This window comes from Pristiophorus japonicus, chromosome 4, assembly GCF_044704955.1.
Source record: "Pristiophorus japonicus isolate sPriJap1 chromosome 4, sPriJap1.hap1, whole genome shotgun sequence".
Lineage (NCBI taxonomy): Eukaryota > Metazoa > Chordata > Chondrichthyes > Pristiophoridae > Pristiophorus > Pristiophorus japonicus.
In genome coordinates, this window is record NC_091980.1 from 198,669,539 (window position 1) to 198,689,556 (window position 20,018).

The following is a 20,018-nucleotide window of genomic DNA, read 5'->3' on the forward strand; positions in this document are numbered from 1 at the left end:
TGAATTTTTAACTATTCAGGTGAACTTATGTTGTGGGCTGAAGGCCGACGGGATCTGAAACAGAAACGCGGAACTGACGAAAGGTCATCGACCTAAAACGTTAACTCTGTTTCTGTTGTGTATGCATGCCTGTTTACTGTGTGATGTCTGTAACACTGTTATGTGACATTGAATGTACCCTTATACTGTACACACCTTACCGGTACACTTACCGGTACTGCTGCTGGAGACCTAGGGGTTGCCTGCACACGGCAGGTAACCCAGTATAAAAGGTAACTCACAGCTTGCTGTCATCACTCAGGAGCTGCAAATAAAGGACCAAAGGTCTACACAGTTTAAGTATCATACCCTGCCTCGTGGAGTCATTACTAAAGGTGCCTACATAGGCTACAACTGGCGACGGGAATACGAGGTCACGAACCTTCAGCAATTTACAGAGGGGGAAGATTGGGACGCTTTTCTGGAAAGATTGGAACACTTCTTTATAACCACTGACCTGGACGGGGACACACCGGCTACTCTACCGAACAAACGCAGGGCCATCTTGCTTAGCAGTTGTGGGCCCACCATCTATGGTCTCTCAGGGACATACTAGCCCCGGAGAAGACAACCACCAAGAGCTATGAGCAACTTGTAACAATCATACAGGAACAACTAAAACCGAAAGAAAGCATCCTCACAGCCAGGCGACCTGAGGGCCAAGAAATTGCCAAGTATGCTGCACACTTAAGAAGACTAGCTGCACTGTGTGATTTTGGTGACCACCTTAATGAAGCACTAAGGGACATATTTGTCATCGGAATCGGCCACGAAAGCCTCCTACACAAATTGCTCTCGGCTGACATCACGGTCAGCCTGCAGAAAGCAGTTCAAGTGAGCCAGCCCTACATAGTTTCGGCCAGCGGCTCCAGGCGAATACTGACCCAGGACTCGAAATCGGCGAGTGCAGTGCACCACATGGATACTTCTAAAGGCAGAAATGCTGCCCCGAGTCCGCCACATGGGGCAAACCGGATGGCGCTGTGGAGGAAACCACAGGGCCCACCAATGCCGCTACAAAGACTATGCATGCAAAGAGAAAGGGCACCTTCAGAGAATGTGCAGAAAAGGCTGTACTCACCACGTCCCTGATGAGTTGGCTGATCACCGGGGCTCCGACACAGATGAAGATGAAACTGCTCAAACCCTGAAAGAAGAGTATGGAATCTTTACCTGGCTCCACCGGAAGTTCTCTGTGGATGATGGAAATGGACATCGATGGGGTCCCAGTCTCCATGGAGATCGACACAGGGGCGAGCCAGTCTGTGATGAGCCAAATGACCTTTGAAAAAATTTGGATGAATCCTGCCACTCGACCAAAACTGTCTCCTGTCCAAGCAAAACTGCTCACCTATACCAAAGGTAAAATCTGAATCGTTGGCAGTGTAGACGTCTAGATCTCCCATGGCGGCATGTTGAACAAACTCCCCCTGTGGATTGTAACCAGCGATGGTCCCACGCTGCTGGGCAGGAATTGGATGAACCAGTTCCACATCAGGCGAAGTGGCCCTGTGGAAGAAAAGACCACCACAGCCCTCCTGCAGGAAAGCCAGGAAATGGCTGCAGCACCAGCAGCACAAGGAGAAACACGCAATCAAAATGGCCACCGCCATGCCACCAGTGAGCATGGAGGAGCATCACATGACATCGAGCGGCCAATCGGATTTGAAGGCTCCCTTAAAGGAGACCGGTAACCAAAGAAATTTAAAGGGGAAGTTTCAACTATTTGAGTATACGGACTTTAAAGCTAAAGATGCGATTAAAGGGTGCAAGTATGAAAATATATGCAATGTAACAATGAATTGTGATGCTGGTTTAACTAATGTGACTAATGATATGAATGCAGGTGTCAGTAAGGTTAAGAACAAGTTTATTGTGCTTAACAGTAATGATAGAGATTGTGAAATGCCTAATGTAACCATGTCTGTTGAAACCAGGACATCCAAAAGTGATGCAAATGCTAGATTGTATAATGCAGGCTTGACTATGTGTGATCAGAGCCACGGTGTCATTTATACCGGTAGGACACTGCCAAAGGGCATTGGGTCCTACAGGGACCATGCTGATGCCAATGGAATCCCCCTGTGGGAGACCCCCAGGTCCAGCAGGCTACCTAACCATGTAGCCTAGACCTTTGGAACGAATGTGATGTCCCTTGCAGGACACACACACAGGCAGTGGGAGCAGACCCACTACAGGGACAGTGGTCAATGGGCAGCCCAGCCACCACCAATGGCAACCTGCACCAGACCAGCCCTACAGCCCCTGGCCACCAGGGCCAACACCAGGAGCATGAAGCCAATACCCTCCAGCTTCCCTGGCAAACCCTGGAATGACCTGACCCTCATCCCAATTGGTGGACAAGGAGCCCACCCAGTCTTGTGGCCCTGCCCACCACCCCACTGCTGCTGTGGCTACCTCCCCGAGGGATCCCACAACAGTGACACCCACTTGGTTTGTGTGTGAGGGAGGGGAAACATATGAGGCCAGCCTCAAGCACAGGGTTCACACCTGGCAACCACACAACCCTCACCACAACCTCCCATAGCCCACCACTGATCACCTCCCCTGGTCATGACAATAAGGATATGAAAAATGCTCAGGGGGGAGTATTGTTGTGTATGCACGCCTGTAACACTGTTATGCCACATTGAATGTACCCTTATACTGTATACACCTTACTGGTACACCAGAGGGTGCTGCTACTGGAAACCTAGGGGTTGCCTGCACACGGCAGGTAACCTAGTATAAAAGGGAACTCACAGCTTGTTGTCGTCACTCAGGAGCTGCAAATAAAGGACTACAGGTCTACACAGTTTAAGTAGCATACCCTGCCTCGTGGAGTCATTACTAAAGGTGCCTACATACACCACAGTTTCTCTCTCCGCAGATGCTGCCTGACGTGCTGAGTGTTTCCAGCATTTCCTGTTTTTATTTCAGATTTCCAGCATCTGCAGTATTTTTCTTTTTATTTGTTCTTGGGATGTAGGTGTCGCTGGCAAAGCCAACGTTTTTTACCATCCGTAATTGCCCTTGAGAAAGTGGTGGTGAGCCACCTTCTTGAACTGCTGCAGTCCTTGTGGTGAAGGTACTCCCATAGTGCTGTCAAGGAGGGTGTTCCAGGATTTTAACCTAGCAATGATAAATGAAAGATGACATATTTCCAAGTCAGGATGGTGTGTGATGTTAAGGGGAACTTGGTGTTGCCATGCCTCTGCCGCCCTTGTCCTTCTAGGTGGTAGAGGTTGCGGGTTTGGGATCTGAAACACACTTGATAACAAACACATTCAATTATAATTCCTCATCAGTCATTGGTAAAGAAAATGAGAGCCAGAGATAAAAATCGAGAAAACAAAAAAAAAGTAACGATTCTTCTACAGATAGCCAGTGCCTAGTGCGAACAATCCAGGATTCAGATCAGGAAAAGACTCAGGTTATCGCAGCCCAGTCGACCTTGCAAAGTCCTCCCCACCAACATCTGCAAACTGGTGCCCAAGTTGTAAAAGCTATCGCATTGACTAATTAAGCAACAGCCTGACTCTGTAGTCATACTCAGTCAAGTCTATCATCCAACATCCCAGGCTCCTCCATCATCATTCCTGGGCATGTCCTGTCCCGCCAGCATAGGTGGGACCCAGTGGTATTAAATCACATGTGCTTGGCCCTGGGATGTCCTCAGCATTGACTCAGGACCCCACAAAATCAAAAGCCTTCAAGTCAAACAAGGCACAAAAAATCTTCTGCTGATTATCACCTATCACATCCCCACCTGAACTGATGAATCAGTACTCTTCCATGTTGAATATTACTTGGAAAAAGCACTGAGGGTAGCAAGGGCACATAATGTACTCTATGTGGTAGACTTCAATGTCTGTCATCAAGAGCAGAACCACCAGCGAGCAAGCTGGCGAAAGCACTGTGGGCTATCAGTAACAGCATAATTGTATACCACCACGATCTGTAACCTCATAGCTCGACACATTCCTTACTCCTCCATCACCATCAAGCCAGGAGGCAAGACCTGACTCCATGGGGAGTTTAGAAAGGTCTGCCAGAAACAGCACCAAGCATAGGTTGAGTCACTAACCTAGTAAAGCTACAACACAGGATTCCTGCGGGCTAAACACCAAAAACAGCTGACTAAAGGCAGAGTTAAGCGGTCCCACAATCAATGAAACAGAGCAAAGCCTTTCCACAACTGGTCAAAAATGGTGGTGGACAATCACAGGCGGCTGATGTGCTACCGACCATTTTGTATTGGCGCCCAAGCTGGATTTCCACCCCACTGTTTTTAACCATAAGCTTTCATTGGACACTTGTACCCCCACAGCTATCAAAAGGAAAAATGTGTGGTTAAGACAAATGTTTCATTTCAGTAAGAATGTTCAAAAATACGTATCTGTAACTCTGGGTTTTTAAATGTAGGTGATGAATGAAATGACTGAGCTGCTTTCGTCCAGTGGAAACTACAACAACTACCGACGCGTGTACAGCGAATGCACAGACTTCAAGATTCCTATTTTGGGCGTCCACCTGAAAGATCTTATCTCACTACATGAAGCCTTGCCAGACTGTGTTGAAGAGAACAAAATTAATGTACACAAACTGCAGACTCTCTACAATCACATCAATGAGCTTGTCCAGCTTCAGAACACTGCACCTCCTCTGGAAGCAAACAAAGACCTGGTGCACTTGCTCACAGTACGTCTACCTTTACTCTGATAGTGTCTTGGCCCATCTCTGGTTAAGCAATCCTAAGGCGCACTACTAGTAGAGGCAAGAAAATGACATTCTAAACACTGGGGCATAAGGGCTTTCAAAAATGGCATGAAAATATAGCCAAAGTACACAATGTATCATTGAGTGAAACAAGTTGATCCATACTAAGTATTTCTTCAAAAAGTATGGAAGCTAAGTTACAGAAAAGACACCAATAATACAGATTCCTTGATGAGAAACCTAATATTTGGATCAATCGGTCAGTTCTAATCCTCAAGAACAAAGTATAGATCTGTTATTTCTAATGTCTTGTCTTGCACAGATTCTGAGACCGATACTAGACTATTGATGCTTTACTGGCATTAGCCTAAATTATAACTAACCGATATTGTGACTGGTCAACCTGGTCACAAGCCAACCAGTTCAGAAACTCTTGATCTGCAACAATGGGCATTATTAATAAAATGCTTTGTGCTGGTGATAATTCTACACTGAAGTGTGCAAAGGGAAACTTTTAGAAAGTACCATCTTCAGGCAACCCTTTTTATTCACAAGTTTAAAATCAACACATCAAAATTAATTGTATCAAAACACATCAGCAGGTCACGTACACATGATTTCATTCTGACAAAAATGACACACAAGTCTTTCCTTAATTGTTTTTTAAGTTTAGCCAAACATCTTTATCCTTTAAAAGCTGTCAACCTTTTCCTTCTATGGTTTATCTAAAGTGCATGGTTAACAGTAAAATGAACAACTTGTGAAGTACAATGGTATAAGGATATAAAATACACTTTATACGTTTGACCTCACCACACCACTTCCTTTGTGTTTCTATCCACAGTATTAAACTAAGCAGAACTCTGAGAAGGTGCACTCTGAAAACACAATTGGTGAATTTAAATTAAAATGGATGAGCGTTAATCTGATTCCACTATTCCCAGCAGGCATTGTTTTCAGCAGGTTCACTCACACCTCAACCAGCTGGCTCCATTTGTATTTGTAGTGCTGCCTACAGGTAGTTCTATGCTTGAAAGGGAGCAGAGAGCTGGTTCCCTATTCACAGTGCAGAATTTGCCTGGAGCTTGTTCCATTGCCGTTATTAGATGTAATCACACAAATTCAAATAGTGTTCTTCAAATGCAAGGCCTTATTAGGGATTATTACCCTCTGGACAGCCCATTAGGACATGTAAAATAGAATCCAGTTACAGATAATATATCAAAATCCTAATCAGTCACGAATGCCCAGCAGCTTCAGATTGGGCAACCAGTTAAATTGTATCTGTGTATTAAATTTTGAATATTATCATTTTCCAATGATACCTGTCTATTTATTACACAATGTAATGTCTGACATGATTCAATACTTGGTTTTATAGACACACTTTTAAAATTGATGTGTTGTTGAATAGCTTTTCCTTCTCCCACAAAGTGCTGTACAAAGCCCAGGCACTCCTCCTCAGGGAGAAAGCGAGCATTGGAGCATGAGCTGTTACCAGAACAAAATTTGTGCACCTCCTAGCTGCCTGCTTATGGTTCACGTGACTGATTCCTGGGATGGGGGGACTGTCCTACGTGGAGAGATTGAGTGGACTAGACCTATATTCCCTAGAGTTTAGAAGAATGAGAGGTGGTCTCATTGAAACATATACAATTCTTAAAGTGCTTGACAGGGTAGATATTGAGAGGCTGTTTTCCTGGCTGGGGAGTGTAGAACCAGTGGTCACAGTCTCAGAATAAAGGGTCGGCCATGAGGACTGAGATGAGGAGAAACTTCTTCACTCAGAGGGTGGTGAATCTATGGAATTCTCTACCCCAGAGAGCTGTGGATGCTCAGTCGTTGAGTATATTCAAGATAAAGATTGATAGATTTTGAGATACGAAAGGATGTGGGGATAGTGCAGGAAGGTGGAGTTGAGGTAGAAGATTAGCCATGATCTTATCGAACAGCAGAGCAGGCTCGAAGGGCTGAATGGCTTTCCTGCTCCTATTTCTTATATTCTTATACTCTGCAGGGGGTGAGGTGGGGAGCGGTGAGGTAAAGAGATAGATGCGCACTCACTCTGACTTTGGGTATTAGGAGGGTATTGCACAAGGTAAATAATGTGAAAAGTGACAGTTCTCTTTCATGCAGCAATGAATTAGGGAAGAGCCACACTTTTCACAGCACGTGTGCATTAAGCACTTGTTTTCCAGTAAAGTTATTAATGGGCTAGAAATTCGCCGACTTTGCAACCGGATTCTTGCCGATATTTCACCATATTTGGCGATTAACTGGTCGGCGGGAATTTCGGTGATGTTTTGCGGCAGCGGTTTTCAAGTACTGCTGGGGACTTGAAAACCGCCGCTGGAGAGAGGAGCATCGCCGTGCAAGACCTGGAATTACGTTTTCCCCAAAAATGTAGCTCTGAGCGCACCTGTATTTTGCACTCAGAATACTGACATGTAAAAAGCTGTATTGCAGCCCTTGGAGCAGCGCTAAGTATGAAGACCTGCAAAAAAGGTAAGTTACATTTTTTATTTATTCTTTTTCAGCGATTTGATCGCTAAGTGTCTTGTAAATGTTTTTTGAAATTTTTTTTTGTTTTTTCCAATTTATTTTTTGAGGTGTTTTTCCGCCCTCCGCTCAACTCGCAGCGGTATCAGCCTCGGACTAAAGTTGGTGAGGATCGCGGTTTGCGCTGCGAATCCTTGTGCAATGCCGATTTTTACTACTGCATAAATTAAAGGTTGAATTTCCGGCCTGATAGCAATAGCGAAGCGAAAACGGTAATTTTGGTGAAAAAATACCGTTTTCGCTAAGAACCAAATTTCTAACCCATTGAGTGCTTGTACTGGATAATTTGTTGTTTGCTATATCTGTTTAAGATGTACTTACCAGTGATCCTTTAGGAATATTTTCATGCTGAACACAGTGTTTCTATGTTTAAAAAAATGCTGCGGAGCCACTCCAATGCTTCAGAGGTCTAACCTTCATCTCATTTTTTGCTGATGTTAAGTGGTGCAGCAGTAGAGGTACTACAATTAGCTACAGTGCTTATGGATCAGTCAGGCTATACATCAGTCAGGCTATACATCAGTCAGGCTATACATCAGTCAAGGTATATATCAATCAAGGTATATATCAGTCAAGGTATATATCAGTCAAGGTATCTGCTCCTGATCCCCTACTGTGTTAGTGAACACCTGGTGAGACATAATCAGGATAGGCTCTGATGTCCTCTGCAGTCAGATATCCCATTGGCCCTCATTGTCACTGCCCAGATGAAAAAAGCTCACTGGGGCAAGGGACGAGGTGCCTGTGAAATCGTACCCTAGTAAGCTAGTCAAAAAGAGAGAGGGATGAACAGTGGAGTAGAATCAAAAGGTCTGGCCGTGATAGAGATAGAGATCTTCTGAAATATTCTGTACCAGGGTTCTTTTAAAAGGAGCTTTTGGTGCAGTTAAATGAAGTGTGATTGGTTCAACTATCATTCTAACATAAGCCATTTGGTGCAGTTTGATTAATCAATAAATCATTAATTGAAATGCATGAGTATAACATTTCTGAATTAATGAGTCTTTCAATTTAAAATAGAAGGCACAGTTGAAAATTAGTCATTTATATAATGCAGTGCGTTAAAACAAAAACATTTGTTTGAAACTTTGTGTGACTGATACTCTGCACTATTTCAGCTCTCCCTGGATCTCTACTACTCCGAAGATGAAATTTATGAGCTTTCATATGCACGTGAGCCGAGAAACAATAAAGTTCCAGTAAGAAAGTCTCCTCATGCCATTTCTATCACTTGATGTTGGTATTTTACATTAAATGCCATGTTGTGACACCCATTACTGCTGATTATAGCTGTGATCATCTTATCATTTGATCAGTTATATTACATGAAGGTGCAGATGGAGATATTTTAAAGACAATCAGATTTGATCATATTCAAATCAGATGCTCTAAGTCAGTAAATGATTTTAGTCTGAAAGCAGTTATTGCATATCTGGGAATTTTTTCATTCAAAAAACTCTAATACAATTTGAAAGTTAAATTAAAAACAAGGACACAAACAAACTTAATTTGTATTTTTTCTCTGAATTTTGAAATATTATACAAGGTTCAATGCGAATCCCAATTGAGAAGCTAAATTGACCTGAACTGAGCCATTTTGGATATAGCTGCAAAATATTTGAATCCAATAACATTTGGAGTTGCTCAATTTGATTTTGGGTGATTGTGTAAATCAGTTAATAATGGGTCAACCGTCTGCTATACATATCTCCAGGAGACATGTAAAATGGGTGCTGGTACGATATTGCCCGTTATTACCCCAAGATAGCTTCAAGTTCAGATGTGTCTACTGATTTAAATATTGCTGAAGTACATGCCTAGCCCTCTGTACAACAGGGGATGATCCAAATTAAGCCAGATTAGGATAATTCACTGACTACCTGTTTGGGTATATGTGTCTCCTTGAAAACAAAATGACATGAACCATGTGCAGAGATGTTTCTGCATAATTTATGTTAGTTGTTTACCCACCTTCATAGAAATCTCTCCATTGACATAATTATTGGGTGTGCAGCAGTATAATTATTGTGGCAAAGGTAGTTTGGGGATTTTTTTAATTTTAAAAAACAGCTCGGAGTAGTGGGAGACAACCAGTGGAAGTCTACTGATGGGGTTGATCCTTTGTGTCCTAGTGTGGGGTACGTGTTGATATTTGCAAGGGATCTAGAAATGGTGTTCATGCACTGCTTGCCCATCTAGTTAAGAGGTAGGCGATAAATCAATATCTCTGGAGGCTATTGAGTCTGCAATAGGTAGCTATCCACAGTTATGGGGTTACTTCTGTATTCCCTGCTAGTCTTGTTGTGAGTAGACGGTCTGATGGAATAATGTGCATGTATCTAGTAGTGCTGTAGTTTCACACTTCACAGAGACCCAACTCTGAGTTCCACCAAATTCAAAATAAACTAATCCTAGATGGATGATTAATACATTAAATAGTATAACAAAGTATTTACAGAATGGAAACAGGTCATTCAGCCTAACAGATCCATGCTGGTATTTATGCTTCACGCGAGCCTCCTCCCACCCTTCTTCATCTAACCTCGTCACATATCCTTTTTATTCCTTGCTCCCTCATGAATTTAATCAGCTTCCCCTTAAATGCCTCTATGCTATTCGCCGCAACTCCTCCCTGTGGTAGCGCTTTCCACATTCTAACCACTCTCTGGGTAAAGGAGTTTCTCCTGAATTCTCTATTGGATTTATTAGTGACCATCTTATATTTATGGCCGCTAGTTTTGGTCTTCCAACAAATGGAAAAATCTTCTCTACATCTACCCTATCAACCTTTCATAATTTTAAAGACCTCTTTCAGGTCATTCCTCAGCCTTCTCTTTTCTAGCTTGTTCAATCTTTCCTGATAGGTATAACCTCCCATTTCTGGTATCATTCTTGTAAATCGTTTTTGCACCTTCTCCAGCACCTCTATATTCTTTTTATAATATGAAGACCAGAACTGTTCACAATATGCCAAGTGTGGTCTAGCAAGGTTCTATACAAGTTTAACATAGTTTCTCTGCTTTTTAATTCTACCCCTCTAGAAATTAACCACAGCGCTTTGTTTGATTTTTTTATGGCCTTATTAATCTGCGTTGCTCCTTTTAGTGATTTGTGTATTTGTACCCTCCAGATCCCTCTACTTTTCTACCCCATTTAGACACTTATTTTCCAAGTAGTATGCGGGCTCCTTATTCTTCCTACCAAAATGTACCACTTCACACTTATCTATATTGAAGTTCATTAGTCAATTACGCGCCCATTCTCCAAGTTTATTAATGTCTTCCTTTATTTTGTCACAGTCCTCTGTATTAACTACACCTCCTAATTTGGTGTCATCACAAATTTTGAAATGATAGTTCCGATTCCCAAGCCCAAATCATTTTTACAAATGGTGAACACCATTTTTCTGTTTTGTAGCCAGCTTGCTCTCCATTCTGCTCTTTGTCCCCTGACACCACATATTCTGACCTTAACCATGAGCAATGTTCCTTTTAAGCTGCGTGGCTGTATGGACAACCTGCGCAGGCTGCTTGCCAGCTTTACAATGGAAAAAACACACATGCACGGGAATTTGAAAATTAAAGGGAACATTGGTCATGAGTCTACTATGCGGTACCTTATTGAAGGCCTTTTGAAAATCCAAATATATTGCATCTACTATATTAACCTTATCTATCTTTCTGCTACTTCTTTAAAGAATTCAATAAGGTTGGTCAAGCACGACCTTCTGTTTTGAAATCCATGCTGACTTTTCTTTATTATATTTTTCGTTTCTAGATGTTTTTCTATTAAATCTTTGAGTAAGGATTCCATTATCTTTCCTACCACTGACTTTAAACTAATTGATCTATAATTCCCCGGACTTGTTCTATCTCCCTTTTTAAATATAGGGATCACATTACCTTTTCGCCAGTCCTCTGACACTATTTCCTTTTCTGATGAATTTTTATATATATGTAATCGTGCCTCTCTATCTCTTCCCTAACTTTTTTTAATATGCATGGATTATTAATTCCCAACACCTTTCTATCTGAGATGTCTTTATATCTTTCTTGATTTCTTCTTCTATTGTTATGTTCACTGTGATAATCTCCCTGATAAATACTGAGGCAAAGTCATTATTTAATATTTCTGTAATTTCACTGTCATTACCGGTGAGTTTATCATCTGTATGTTTTAGTGGCCCTATCCCTATCCTGATTTTTCTTTTCTAATTCATGTGTCTGTGTAGAATTCTTTCCTATTTCTTTTCATATACTGGATAATTTTATTTCAATATAAAATTGGAAACTATTGCAAGATAAATTTACCACAAATGTATTCATTACTTAACAACTAAAACACAACGCTTGTCATAAAAAGGAAAATGTCCTTTGTGAGTTATCGAAGGTCATAATTATTTTGGAACAGGGAAGACTCAACAAGCAGTGACACGCGGCACAAGTAACTTTCACAAGATCAGCATTGAATTAATCATGGCAAAAACAAATTTTGTTTGAAATTGTGTCAGATTGTCAGAACAGCTAACTGATTAAAGTATCCAACAAACACATCAACAATTGAAATGTATGTTTTTCCCATGGAAGGCTTGCAATTTAAAAGTAACTTATAGCTCTTTATGATTGTATCATTTAGCCAGCAACTCCTTGCAAGCCTCCCGTAGTAGCAGATTGGGCCCCTGGAGTATCACCGAAGCCTGATCCCAAAACCATCAGTAAACATGTTCAGCGGATGGTTGATGTAAGTTTTTCCCGACTACAATGCTCTGCCATATACCTAGTTACTCGGCTCTTTTCATAGTTTTAACACAGTAATTACTGACTTAAATTCGAAAGGGACAGTACAGCTACACCACATATCCATCATTAAGTAACACAATATTTCTTCACAAGCATTTATTCTCAAAAAGGTATAGATTTCTAATAAGGTTAAATAGAAAGCATGCCCCAGTGTTCCCAGGGACTGAGCTTCCATTCTAAAAAAAGCACTGAGCATTAGCAAAGTTTTCCAACACGATGGAAGGAAAATCAGACGACCGACCATGAATTCTAAACATCTGGTTACAGAAACTTTACTTGAAATTCCAATTTTATTTTTTATCTTATCTTCACTCTTCCATTGGAGAAGTAGTGGAAGAATTCAGAGGCCGATTAACAGTGAGACAGGCCACGATGTGAACTCTCCTTCTAATCCTATAAGGCGGGAGGCATTTATAGACTCCTACAAATTATACTTTGCAGAGGGCACCCACACTCACCAGACATAAGGATGTCAACCCAGAATTCAGTTCATTTCTTCTATACCTATTGTCTGCTTAGTAAAATAAGCTGTACCTTTTTCTACTGAAATGATCAAAAATGCATTTTTGATTTGAAATTTGGCAGAAACAAATCCCTAAGTTGGCCAAGTCTAGCACTGCCGCTACATATGTTTTGTATTGTATGATCACTACTATGAACCCTACTTATATATAAAATCCTGTATGAAATCATTAAATTATTTTATACAAGTCAGTCACTAAAATCCGGTATGGCAAAGCATGTCACAATCATCTGCGACACAGTGGATTGCTGCATCAATTGATAACACTGCTGACAGTCACTAAACACAGGTTTTCGCCACTGTTCCACATTTTGTTGTTTGAAAGCTGAATTTATGGTACATTTTGTTTTCATGAAATGCTCTGTGTTTGCACTGGCTATTGGCATTACAGCATTCCCAGCAAACAGTTTTGACACTTCTTCAGTGGTCATTTTACAAGAGAAGAATATGAGAACGTGCGCACATATTACATACTGACATGGATCAGTCGTGAGTCATCAGTGGAGTCACCAACCTCACGGCACTAATCCTTCTAATTACACACTGGAGCTGTGAAGTCAGAAGGATTACAAACAGCATCAGGACATTATAATAAAAAGTAAATTGGGTATGTATGTACAGAGCCTTGTCGCTTTAATTCATTCTGAGGTGTCTCGAAGGTCCAGCACACCAGTGTTCAAGGGGAAATTGTTGCTATAGAGGCAGAGTCGACATGAGCTGAGTGCCATGATGAGGTGTATGTGACACAAATAACATCATCAACAGAAGGAGAAAGCTTTCCTAACACCTTTACAGGACAACAGAACCCTTTAACATTTACATGAACACAATTACTCGTACTATTCATGACTGCCCACTTCCGTTATTATACTATCTGATGTATTTATTCTTTTGCTTCCCCTATGCAGTCTGTCTTTAAAAATTACGACCACGATCAGGATGGCTACATTTCCCAAGAGGAATTTGAAAAGATTGCTGCCAGTTTTCCATTTTCCTTCTGCGTGATGGACAAAGATTGGTAGGTACAGCAATTTCAGAATAGTATAAAATATTACAATGATGTGACAGCAAGCATCAGAACAGAATCAAATGTTATAAATACGTATCATAGATCAAAAGGCTTAGCTCTTTAAGAGTGTTACAGTCATATCTCAGCTGGAAGTTTATTTAGTTTATATGTATTTTAGCACACATCTCATAATCTTACCGCACAGAAGGAGGTCATTGGGCTCAATATGTCTGTGCTGGCTCTTTGAAAGATCTATTCAATTAGTCCCACTCCCTCGCTCTTTCACTAGAGCTCTGTAAATTTTCCCAATTCAACGATACATCAATTTCCTTTTGGAAGTTACTATTGAGCCAGAATTTGCTGGCAAAATAACAGCAAGGTAAAGGCGCACACTGTTATTGGTGTGTAAAAATATCTAGCAAGTTGTGGCAAGGAAGAGATATGCCGTGAGTTGTGAATTGTCACAAATTGCTGGATGGTTTGTGCCACTCTATCAATAGCCTCGCAAAAAATGGAGCTCACCATCAACCTTTTGTGTTGTAAATATGAATTAAACTCACCATGGAAATTTAGGGTTTATGGGCTCAAGTTTCAGACCCCCGCTAGAACGGTGCACATCGGAGAGGCCCGCCTGATTTGTAGAACAAAAATTGCGCCGAATACTTATCTCGCGATTCTCCAATATCTGTAGGCCCATTTCCAGCTCGGCATGGCGCAGCAGGTACTGCTGGGGGCGGAGCTACAGCCCTGCACCAAAAACAGTGCCGGCAGCTGCGCGCGTGCACAGTGGAGGTTGCACTCATGCGCAGTAGCTCCTGGCTCTCCCAGCACATACGGTCTCCGGGCGATGACCCTATCCCTGGCCAAAGGGGCATCGTCCCTTTCCCGGGCTGAGTGGCCTGACACATCTTACCTCATCATCGGCGGGGCCCGCCCGCCCGCCCGGCATCTCGCTGGGGGCGGGCCCCGCCTGAAGTCCCCTGGGAGCCCGGCGGCATTCAGCCTCCCTCCCCCCCCATTCAGCCCCCCTCCCTCCCTCCTCGTTCAGCCCCCTGCCTCCCCCCTCGTTCAGCCCCCTTCCCTCCCCCCTCGTTCAGCCCCCTTCCCTCCCCCCTCGTTCAGCCCCTCTCCTCTCCCCCCCCCCCGCTTCTCCCCTCTTCCCCTGCTTCTCCCCTCTTTCCCAACCTCCGCACCCCTCGCTGTCAGAAACAGAGAGAGACACTGACAGAGAGAGAGAGAGAGAGAGAGAGAGCGAGACTGACAGAGGCAGAGACAGAGACACTGGGGGGAGGGGGGTGGGGGCGGCATCCCAGCATGCTGTTGGAAGGCTCCCGGTGCTGCAGTCGGTGAGTAGAAACTTAATTTTTTATTTATTGATTTAAAAAAATTTTTTTTTGATTGATGTATTTATTATTTATTATTGATGATGGCTCTTTATTTGTAAAAGTGAAGTGTTTATAAACCCCCCTCCCCCCCCCCCCCCGCCCCTCATTCCCTACGCCTGATTTATAAATGTAGGCAAGGTTTTTCTGAGCCTACAAAAATATACACTTACTCCATTCTAAATTAGTTTGGAGTAAGTTTTCGCTGCCTAAACTTGAAAAACAGGCGAAAGTGGCTGGACACGCCCCTTTTGGAAAAAAAATCTGTTCTAAAATGAAACCATTCTAACTCACTAGAACTGGAGCAAACTAAATGCTGAGAATTGCAATTTCTAAGATGCTCCATTCTAAACTAGTTGCTCCAAAAAAATAGGGAGCAACTCAGGCCGAAACCTGAGCCCTATATTTCATGACGCAAGGGCCCTTTTAATGAAGAGATTTGTGTTCAACCTCAGAGACCCAGAAAAGGAACAACTGAAACTGTGAAGTTTCACTCTTGCAGGTAGTAAATTGTTCCTAGAGGTTTTCTAATTTTTTTTAAAATTCTTCACTCTTAGTCCAATCTTTTCATTCTTTTTCTTTATTTCTCTTTCTGTACCTAATTTGCCTCTAATTCATCCTATTTCCTTTTCCGTTGCTCCTCTGTTTCTTTCTTAAATTTAGTTGTTTAAGGAGACAGACAATTAGTTCCGTCATTCACCAAGGTCCCAGATACCCCGTGATCAACTTGCACTTCCAGCAATTTGAGGCATAAACATTTTTCGAGCTGAATGTAGAGGAAAAACATCCAATCACAGGGCATGCCACGCAATATCCCATTCCAGAAAATTCCAGCCCAATGAATCTTGCTTCCAGCACCCTTTCAGGCAGTGCATCTGCATATCCAAATCATAACAACCCACTGCTTTAAAAAATGTCCTCCTCTCCAACCCTCCCCCTCCTTCGGTTCTTTAGGAAAAAAGTATGTTATAAATCACCTATATAGACACAACTCACCAATCTCACCAACTGTGCTGCAGAAGATTCTAACCTCACAAAAATAAACAAATTTATATGCAAAGCAACAAAAAGACATGCTAAATTAACAAAGGTCTAGGTGATCAGTTAACATGAACCAACTCATTATACACATGAGGATAGAGTATTTTGCAGAGCATATTATTCATAGGCTCGTAATTGTAATGCCCGACACTAGAGAAAAGAGATTGTGAAATAGACCACTGCCAGCAGAATATTCTGTACATGCACGTCGTTTATTAGGGGGGGGATTTTAACCCCAAAAAACGGACAGGTTGGAGTCAGGTGGGATGTTAAAGTGTTAAAAATCTGAATTCCGACTCCAACCTGCCCACTTCTGGTATTTACGGAGGCGGGACGGGCAACCAACCAGTGTGCAGGAGACGGGTCCGCAATTTAAATATTATAATGAGACAGTCAGCCTCATATTTAACCAGTTTTAAAAATTTAACCCTGCCGGCTGAAGCGAACATTAACACTTGACCACATGGCCACCCAGCTTGTAGGGAACGTTGGTTTTGGTCAGGTAGGAAGTTAGAGTTAATAGTCTGAATCCTGACCAGAAACTGCCTCCCACCTATCCACTTCTGGTTTTAACAGAGGCTGGACAGGGCAGCCAACCTGCTCCCAAAAGGCGGGTCTCCCATTTAAATATTATAATGGGGCTGGCGTGCCTCAGGTTTAATCTCCATTTTAAATTTAACAGTGGCTGGTTGGATTTTGCAGGTGTTGTGAAACCCGCCAGCTAAATTTAGGTGAGGACTGCAAGATCCAGGAGCTATGTGCCTTTACACTTACCTCCTGGATCCAGCGTCCCTGCCTAACCCATCCCCCGCGATCAGAGAAACACGCCACTCCCCCGAGGCCTCCGATTTCTCTCCCCCCACCACGCCCCCTCCCCTTCTGCCCCCACCCCACGCTCCTCCAGCCCTTGTGCTGCTCCTGGCTCCCTGGATAATAAGTCGCTCCCGGCCCTTCCAATTGTTGCCGAACTTCCCCGCTTCTCTGGCTGCCGATCATTCCCTAACCAACTCCCCCCCCACCCCCTCCCCGGTGCTCCTCTGGCCGCTGATCGTTCGCAACCCGACCCACTCCTCTGACTACCCATCAGCCCCCAACGCTCCCTCCCTGCCTCCTGTCTGCGGCCTAGTACCACAGGCTTACCCATCCACAGCCAGCAAGCTTCTCAATCAGGTTGACTGCATGTGGAAACAGAGGATTCCCATGCAAATCAGGTCCTGCCTTTAAATTCGATCGCTTCGGAGTGTCCCCCACTTGCCTCCCCATTAAAATTCAAGTCAAAATCTTTAAATATGGATTTTAAAGACGTACCCAGTAAATAAGTCATCACTGCAAAGATTATTGACATCAGAAATGCATTTGAAGGGATTTTCTAATGCTCTCTTTATAATGCAGAACTACCATGTGAAGCAGCTCCCACAATGTGCTTCCCGGTGCCCTCGAACATAACCCATTTACGTTGCATGAGCAATTTTTGAAAAGGCATTCTAAATTTTTGGGTTGCAGACTTTTGCCAGTTTTGGGGAAGAAATATGCAGGCTGACATTGCACAAACTACATTTCTGGCCTGTATTGGTAGTCTGAAATCTAAATTCACCCATGGCCGGAAGCCATATCAAGGTGCAGCATTCACTGTACTTATGTTTGCTACTGATGGCATTGTACCTTCATCACCACAGGGGGATTAAAAAAAACACCTCCTGAGGTAGCACTCCATGCCACCAGAGGCACTAGCATACTTAATTTATAGTACACAGCAGCCATCAAAGCTGGTGGTGACTGCAGCCATGAAAGCCAAAGTTGCAAAGGTAATCAATAGTCCTTTGCTCTCAGAAAGGAACAAATAGAATGCGATAGATGAAGCACATAACTTGGATACCTCGCTAGAATAAACCAACAAAATCAGCATACTTCAGGGTGCTTCCTGAATATGACCACAAATGGTTGCTAAATTACAGGTTTGCCCATGGCAGCATTGTTTCATTGTATTCAGTATTGTAGCAGCAATGCTGTCACTTTTGAATGATTTCAAATGTTATGGAAAATATATTGTGCGGTGATTACTGTAAAATAAATGATTTATAAATTTCCATTAAATAATGGATAACAAAGACTGAAATGACAATCTATTCTCTCTCCACTACCACTTTTAACAGAACAATTTTTACAGAGCTCCTTTTATGTTCTTGTCATTCCACATTTGTGCATGGGCTTTACTAATGAAAGATTCTCATTTTATAGTGAAGGACTAATAAGCAGAGAGGAAATTACAGCCTACTTCATGAGATCCAGCTCCATTTTCTCAAAGTCAGTCCTAGGCTTTCTCCACAATTTCCAGGAGACAACGTATCTGAAACCTACATTCTGTGACAACTGTGCTGGATTTGTAAGTGGATTTCATCTATAGTCTCCTGGCTTGTAACATGTCACAGGTTCAGATGTACAGTTGCCACTCCTGATTTTTGAGAAATGGGCCATAAATGTGTGAATGCAGAGTAATGATAGAGTTGGAGAAGGTAGCTCGTCTATTCATTTGAGTAATGGTTATAGTAGCCTAATAGTTATGGGGCTGGACTCAAAACCCTGGGGTTGTGAGTTCAACATCTCACCGTGGCAAATTGAATTGAATACATCTGGTAGTTTGTGGGCTAGCATCTAAAAATGATGAAGAGAGCTACCAGATTATTGTACAAACCCAACTGGATCTCCTTCAGGGAAGGGAAGCTGCTGCCTCTACCCTGTCTGGCCTACAAGTGACTCCAGTCTCACACTATATGGTTGATGTTTAATGCCCTCAGGGCAAATATGGATGGGCAATAAATGCTTGTGGCCACATTCCAAGAAAACTTTTTTTTTCTTTAAACATTTTTTTGCCTTAAATTTTCTGAAAAAAGGTTAAGTGCACTTAGTTCCTTCAAATTGTAATATTTTCAAAAGTAATGTAATATCCATTTATTTCTTTTCAGATCTGGGGTGTTATAAAACAAGGATACAGATGCAGAGGTAAATGACAGTTTTTAAAGTTTCAATTATTCCAAAGAAGCTTAGTAATCTTATTATACTCATGGCAAACTAATTTAGATGGATCAGTGAAATTGCTGGATTAATGGAATTACATTTACAGACATTGATACAAGTACTATTTTTGATGTTCTATATACAGAGTTATTAAATTTGTTTGAGCAACATAATCCAAATTGAGAAATCACTGTTTCTGATGACGTTTCTTCAGAAAAATGCATTTTGCTTAAAAATGTATTGACAGCTTGTGTATGTATGAATATTTAAATCTGTTCAATAAAGCATACAGTATGAATTGGTGACCATAATCTAATCTACAATTTTTAGTCAACATTGCCAGCAACATCACAAAATCCAAAGCAACCACACAAATTATGTGTAAACTGTTAACCAACAACTTAATGTAAATACTAACTACAGGCAAACCAAACATAAACAGACTCCTTAAAAACAGGATTTCTGTTTCATTAATGAAATTATAAATGAAGAACTATTGTAATGGTCTTGAAAAAACAAAGTTAGGATGGCCTATGAGTTGAACAGCAATCTTTAGATTAGAAAGGGCAAGTTTTGTACCACTCATTAGGGCCCACATTTCCCCAGGAGTTGCTCCTTTTTTTTGGAGGAACTTGATTTTTCTGGACTATCTTTTTAGTTGCAATTCTGACCATTTAATTTGCACCAGTGTAACTGATTTTAGGTTGTTTTTTTAGTTCAGTTTTGTTTTCCAAAAGGGGCATTCCCAGCCACTTACCCCTGTTTTAGGTGTTTGGCCAGAAAATAGTTGCTCCAAACTAACTTAGGCCAGCGTATGTTGCCACTTCTGTCCGCACAGAAAAACTTTACCTAGAGTTAAGGAATCGGTGCAAGTAAATTCATTTAAAGCACCACCAAGCACCAAACAAAGCACAAAAAGTAATAAGCAATCA

The 20,018-nt window shown here is 42.1% G+C and overlaps 1 protein-coding gene across 1 annotated transcript in view; it reads left to right on the forward strand.

Moving 5' to 3' along the window:
- LOC139262284 (RAS guanyl-releasing protein 1-like) overlaps positions 1 to 20,018 on the forward strand; it is a 107,474-nt gene that overhangs the window by 73,054 nt on the left and 14,402 nt on the right. The window contains exons 9-14 of the mRNA XM_070877437.1: positions 4,465 to 4,740; positions 8,436 to 8,516; positions 11,953 to 12,057; positions 13,548 to 13,657; positions 18,310 to 18,454; positions 19,035 to 19,071. Coding sequence (XP_070733538.1) covers positions 4,465 to 4,740; positions 8,436 to 8,516; positions 11,953 to 12,057; positions 13,548 to 13,657; positions 18,310 to 18,454; positions 19,035 to 19,071 — 754 coding nt within the window. The remainder of the gene's footprint in view (positions 1 to 4,464; positions 4,741 to 8,435; positions 8,517 to 11,952; positions 12,058 to 13,547; positions 13,658 to 18,309; positions 18,455 to 19,034; positions 19,072 to 20,018) is intronic.